General features: G+C 31.2%; 1 protein-coding gene across 2 annotated transcripts in view; it reads right to left on the minus strand.

Moving 5' to 3' along the window:
- Positions 1–6348: 6348 nt before the first annotated feature.
- The window catches only part of LOC108724594 (organic cation transporter protein), a 10382-nt gene continuing 9580 nt past the window's right edge, over positions 6349–7150 (minus strand). For both annotated transcript variants that reach the window (XM_018451033.1, XM_018451032.1), the window contains exon 4: positions 6349–6818. In XM_018451033.1, coding sequence (XP_018306535.1) covers positions 6772–6818 — 47 coding nt within the window. In that variant the 3' untranslated portion in view covers positions 6349–6771. The remainder of the gene's footprint in view (positions 6819–7150) is intronic.

Here is a 7150-nt window from a genome sequence, read left to right on the forward strand (position 1 = left end):
GCTCCAAAAAGTCTGTGCTTTTTTGATAAATAAAGTTTCAAGTGAAGTTAGATCAAGTGAAGTTTCATGGGAAATCCGAAACTTTTTAAGAAGAGACTCAAGGGATATTTTTGAAATAGAAGAAATACAGATGAATTCTAACAATATTTTGTCCAATAGAATTATTTTCAATTAGTTCTCACGTTTTAACTTCGACAAATAAACTAAGTCTGTATTTTTGTATTTTTAATTTCAAATATTCTTATCAATAGTTTTTCTATTGATTTAATTACTGATCATACGTTAAATAAAATCTAGAGAATTAAGACATTTTATGATCATTTTCTACTGTTTTTTATTATTTGCTTAGTATTTTTTATTCTTTAGGGTCGAGTTTATGAGTAAATTCTACGAGGGCTTAGGATACCCCTTCCAACCATTTTACTTCAAGAGTATCTTAGATGCCGAGGATACCGAAGAATAGATGCTGCCACTAGTCTTCACAGCAATAATCATTAGATATATATAATTATTGAATATTATGCGCGAAACTTTCTTTTATTTTAAATATTTTCATAATACGCGAGGCCTTCTCTTGTTGCCTAGAAAAATACAAGAAGGACCAAATTGCCATGGATTGTTTTAAATGAGTCTGACAATGTGCCTTCTTCAATAATTACAACCATCGATTAGGTGTCTATGTTTATTGGCCAAATACGCGCGATAATTACAATAACTGCAATAAGAGTTTTAAGAAACATATGTTTTCCTAAATGTTTTTTTACACGTGGATAACAATATCGGTCAAGAAATCGATGCGTGCTATAAAAGTTTATCTTAGTTATTCATTTTTAAATTATTTTATTTAATTCGCTCCGGATTTAAATAATAAATTTTTAAAAAAAACTTATTTGCGCGAAGCCGGTTCTAAATTTTGTCATTAATAAATTCTCTATTTTTTATTTGCTTGTATATAGTTCTTTTAAATTACTTACAATTTAATACTTTAATATATTTTAAGAAAAGGAAGTGCAACAACGTCTTCGCTTAGCAAAACGAATTCAATTGGTACATCAATTATTTCATGTTAAGATAAGATTCGCGATTAGAGCTAACTCTACTTGTCCAACGTTAAATGATCGTGGTATTATTTCAACGGAAGCAGAATAGGAGTATAAAAAGTACGTGTGATTTAGCAACTATGCTGCTGCTGTCAAGTGAGGATTATATTCATTCCATTAATTACCTAATAACGTGGACATGCCATAGTCGATGTAGTTCGTCATTAAGCACGCCGCGCGTTGTAATATTTCATAATGTCGCGCTTATATATAGTCATTCTCCGCGCAGGAAAGCGGTGATCGAAGCTGTTGTAATTATGGCGCTACGATGAAGAAATTAGAAAATGAAGACATACGATCCGAATCGTGTGCTGCATCGTACGGCCTGATTGATGCTCGACGGACGAGCGGCGAATGTACATTCTTGTATTACTAGAGTACAAATCTTTCTCCGAGTGATTGGTAACCAAGAGATATTCAAACTTGTGCAAAGTTACCATTATGATTGTATCCACTATAGGTATTAATGCTACGTAAAAAAAAAGCGATGTATACATATTCATACGCGAGATATTTCCAAGATCCCGATTTTCATGACGGATTCATCGATAACTCGATTTTCAGCCAAGTTTCCGTTACGAAGGCGTCAAACATTTTCGGTCTATACATATAACAGTGTTTGAAATAAGGATCTTCTCGTGAATCAAATTCATGTGCTGTGATTGATTAATGAAATCTGATGTTCAAATATTCGCATTGGACTTTGTAAAAGTAAAGTCAATTAATTACCGAAAGTCAGTTAATTACCGAAAATTATTCTATCGAATATCAGAACGTTGTGGCAAGAGATGAAAATTTTCCTTAAGAAAGAAAAAAATTTTTTTGAAGAAGAGATTGATCCCTAATTTAACTGAATTTCGTTAAAATTAAGATCAAGACCTCTGAGATAATTTATGTATATGTATCTGTATATAAATATTCAATATATATTTTATCAACGTGTTAAAATAAATTGATGAATATTGCATACGTATCTTCATCAACGTGTTTTTTACCATCCTCTTTTCTATTTTTTATTTAATCTTGAAAGACGTCACATTGATTATTATTAAAAGTTATGTGCGTGCGTTGCGTAACTAGAAAAATCGTTAAAAAATGTTGATTAATTACTTTATATAAGAAAGAAGAATCTGTAAATCTCATTTACGCAAAGCAAACACTATACATATATAAATATCCTTTCTAAGAAAACGTTATGCACGAAGCTATGCCATATTTTCTATTAGTTTATTGTACGTGTATTTTCGTAATTAGTATATACCATTCATGAATTATAATAGACTAGACTTATTTTACATCGTAAATTTATGTATGTTAAAGTGACTCAGTTGAAAATATCGTTGAATTAACCTTCTAAATTCTGTGAATTTTTAACAATTTATACGATTATTTTTTAAACATGGAAATAATTATCTTCAATTTTCTTTTTTGTAATTATGAACGTAGCACTTGTTAAAAATGTATGTAATTTATTTATAGTCTTTTTATCTTCGTAAAGAATATAATTTTATGATAAAAATTTTTCAGAGATGTTGCGTCAGTTGCGTGAAACGGGAAGATTTTCTGTTGATAAATTAAATACGATAATTATTGTTTGATTAAACATTAATTATCATATTTAGAAGAATTGTGCAGAAATGTGCGATTGGACTTACATCTTTTATCTACTAGTAGTTCTTTAGTAGTTCTTACAAAGAAACAAAGAAATTACTTTCAATTAGAAAAAAATAAGATGATCTTAAGGTGTTTTAAAACTTTTTCCAATAAAAAAAGTTATTTAATCAACTTTTCCTGGTCTTCATTTAATCGCTATCTCAGACATCCTGTCTTCGCACAAAAACAAATAAAAATTCGTATGCTTTTTCTAATTAAAACGATTTGAATATACGACGTGATGTTGTATCCCCCCGCTGCTTGTAAACAAGTCATCGAGAATTCGCAATTAGAACACGTCCAACTGTTTTACGGTCCGAAGATGGTATCAATTTAATTAAAGTCTAGCGGCGATATTAAATCGTGACCACCTCCTTATGAGAGAATTTATCATGATATGCGAGATAATGTGTGAATATCAAATACATTTAATACGGTGTAGGCTGAGAAATAATTAAATAAAAAAAAACAAATTTTTTGTTTTATTAATCGGATATATTATAATTTACTGATGTAATAATAATTGAACGTTGTTAAGATTTAATATTGCATTAATAGTGAACGTAATTTGTTCAGTTTAATACTTGGTTGTAAACCAAGATGGCTATCAGTTTTGATCTGATAATCTTTTTGTGATCAATCAGTCTTTGATTTTGAAGATATATATAAACGTTTCTTGTAAAATTTATGCAAAATATAAATTAAGGTATCAACGAAATCCGCTTTGTGAATATTAAATCGATCACGGACTTGCTTTTCAATCGACGCGAGGCAAGAGCTCTGTCACAATTGTTGAGAAGAGAGATATGAAAGCGCAGTAAAAAAAGTTCCTATTCATTCAGTTGAAATGACAGCGCTTTCACCGAACTTTGCCTTTTAAAATTAAAACTTAAATTAATATACTTGTCTTTAGTGTCTTAAAAAAAATTAATAAATTAGAAAAAATATTTATTGTTTCATAGTTTTTCAAAGCTATATTTAATTTCGTAGCAATTCTGAATTTATTAAACATATAACAATTGATCTGAATTTATTAAACATATAACAATTGATCTTAACGATTATAAGTTTAGATAACATCATCATAATTTAAAACTAAATTAAGTTTAATGTATAATAATATATGATAATGTGTGTGAGATTCCTCATTTTTATTATTTAAAGCATTTTACGAAAATTCCAAAGAAATGTTATTTTCAAACTATTCAGCGAAACTATTTCTGAAATTATAGGATTGAATACTGTAAATCACATTATGCAGAAGTCAATCTCTCGACACAGAGTAATCGCGAAGAAAATCGAAGGACTTCATTAACTTGCACTAAGCTTGCTTCGAAGTTATTCGATCATTATTGATTGCAGGGAACTCGCCCGTCTCGGATTTTGCGATCTTCTATTTGGACGTAAACCCGGAGGACAACAGCACTTCCGAGGGATCCAATCCTACGGGAGATCGAATTTGCGGCAGCGTGTTTGACAGAGTTGCGCGCGCTGGTGCAACGTTTTCTGCGATTTAATGGGTGAGAACAGAGCGAGAGTTCAGTAGGCGACGCGCGCTCCCTGTCACCGTGTGTTCCCGTATACATCCCGGCCTCCAGTATTCCTCGCGCATGGACCCCGTACACGCTCGATAACGCAGGTGAGTGTGCGATCATCAGGGTCGGATTTACATATATAAATTGAAGCTTTACAGCTCACAGTTGCGAGGAGTCGCTTCATTTTCCTGAGGGACATGTCCTACTTTCTAAAATATTCGCGCACATTCATCTGAAATGCGTCCTCCCAGATTCCTCCTAAATGTGTATCTAGATGAGCGAATAGATGAATAAAAAGTTACATATATTTCTCTCCGTTCTTCTAGATTTCTTTTAATGTGGTTGTATCGCAAACATTACTTAAAAATGACTTTTCTTAAGATTTGTTTGAAACTTTTACTATTTAAAGATAATGATATTCTCTATACATACACATAATTTTTAGAGGGAGTAACCGGGCAAATATTAATTATAAAGTTTTAGAAAGATTGAAATCTTTCTAAGGCTTTATAATTAATATTTGTCTGGTTATCTCCCATTTTCTTCGGTTTAAGTGATTCATATTATATTTATCTATAATTTCTTAGATTTTGAGCTTTTTGAGAATTTTTAAAATACCGTTTTTGCGCTATAATTGAAAATGTACTGTCGCTTCTTGTCTAGCACAGGGAACGTATAATGTTAAAAGTACTAACATTAAATACAATTATCTTTTGGACATGCTTAGTTATCCCCCCTCAAAATTATGCGTATGTATAAAGAATATCATTATCTTCAAACAGTAAAAGTTTCAAACAGATCTTAAGAAAAGTGATTTTGCGATACAACCACCTTAAATGTTTTATTTGCAATAAACGAATAATGAGTAAAAGCATATCACTTCGTTAATGTATTCTTTTTTAAATCATAAATTTCAAGTTACCGCTTATTTATTCAGATTTATTAATTGAGATATCTATCTACAAGTTATTTGCGAAATACGAAACAAAGGATAGAACGTTTTAAAGATATTTATAAATTTCGTTTTTTGTAGTATTTATTGTCGATTTAATTGTTTTCAATTTAGTTGGTAGAATTTCAAGATTACAATTTAGAGCTGCAATATAGTTTAATTCCGCCGACACTGGCGACTTATGCATGTGTGGAATTTCGAGAATTCACGAACGCGGAAGCGTTACAATACCCCGCTAATTTCATATAAAATTAATTGATGATGCATATATCGATCGCATTAAACGTACCATTAATTGTACTGATTCAAATCATCGTGTCAAAAGGAAAACGCGTCCATTATTGCACGAGTGATTGCTCAATGCAGGTTATTTTTAATCATCGGATAACCAGAGAGACACATGCGGAAAAACTTGCCGTCAGCCGTTGCGTCGTAACTTGCGCATAAATTATAAGTGCATAAATTATAAGTGCATAAATTATAACGCCACAGATTGTACTCTTCTTCGAAATAGCTTATCTAAAATGCACCGATGAAATCTCGTAAAGCTCGCTGTGACATTGCGGATTAGAAACTTCAGGGAGAGAAGCGCATTATATCTTAGTTATTGCTTAGCCGTGATGCGCGGTATATTTTGGCGGGATTTAAGAGAATAAATTTACGTTGTTCACACACACAGTTGTTATTTTTATCACTTTATGATGTAATCGATTTTTAATTTATTAAAAAATAATGTTTGATTAAAATCGATTAAAATTAGGATAAAAAAAATTCGTGTCTTATTATATAATATAATTTAATTTTCGATAGCTCGGAGAGCTTTTGAGTTTTATTTGCATATATAATATCGTCCTATTTGAGTGATTTAATGAGGGTCGGATGAAAGTATTTAAATGAAATATAAATCACGAGAGTATTTAAATCTAAAATGAATTTACAAAATAAATGCAAAATAAATTTCCTAATAAAATGTACATAATGCGTTATAAAATAAAAAACAACTTGAAGTGTCCGGCGAGAACCGGACCTTACAAAATTTTCTAAGGAGACAAGACCTTTTTTTACTATCGTCAATTCTGTATAGTAAAAAAAATCTATGGATAACAAGACGTGACCATTTTTCAAACTTTATGATTGGAAAAGCGTTGGACCGGGTGACAAACTTTTTCCATTAGCTAGGAAGAGAGGGGTGAGTCGGCGGTTTCATCAGAACCGAAGATCTTCCGCGTCCTCCCGGAAGATCTTCTCTGAATTGCATCCTCGCCATTAGAATCATAGTCGGCTCTAAAGCTTCCCGCGTCCTTCCCATTATCTCGCATAACCCTCAACTCGGTCGGTTCTGGTCGGTTCATCTTACTTAAAGGTAGCAAGATAAGTCGGGGATGTCAACAAATTTATTCCCTCGTTGACTCCCTCTCTCTCTCTCTCTCTCTCTCTCTCCTTCTCTCTTTCTCAGATTATTCTAGCGTTTCATAAAGATTTTATGGCGAGCGGGAACAAAGGGGATAACAGCTAGAATCTTTAATCACCTTTACCGTGGACATGCACGTGTAGTGGAAACTCGATGATAATTCTGTCCTAAGAAATAGAAGAGTTTAATATGAAAAAGCAATCATTAGTCTATTTTTAAATAAAAGTACCGTTTAAATATTTTTACTAACCACACAATCGTTCTACGTTTAAATAATTTCAAAAGTTTTGAAAGCATACATTGAATATTTTCTATATACGCGTTTAATTTTATAAAAATTACAATGACTGGGTTACAATGAAGTATCGCTATAATATAAATAGTGACACTATATAAATTTAATCAACAAAATGTATTCATGATTTTACCAAATAGAAAATTTTTATTTTTAGAAATATAATTTTTAAATTATATATATATTATATATATATACATATAT

This window comes from Mycetomoellerius zeteki, unplaced genomic scaffold, assembly GCF_001594055.1.
Source record: "Mycetomoellerius zeteki isolate Tzet28-1 unplaced genomic scaffold, Tzet1.0 scaffold31, whole genome shotgun sequence".
In the NCBI taxonomy this organism is placed as follows: Eukaryota; Metazoa; Arthropoda; class Insecta; order Hymenoptera; family Formicidae; genus Mycetomoellerius; species Mycetomoellerius zeteki.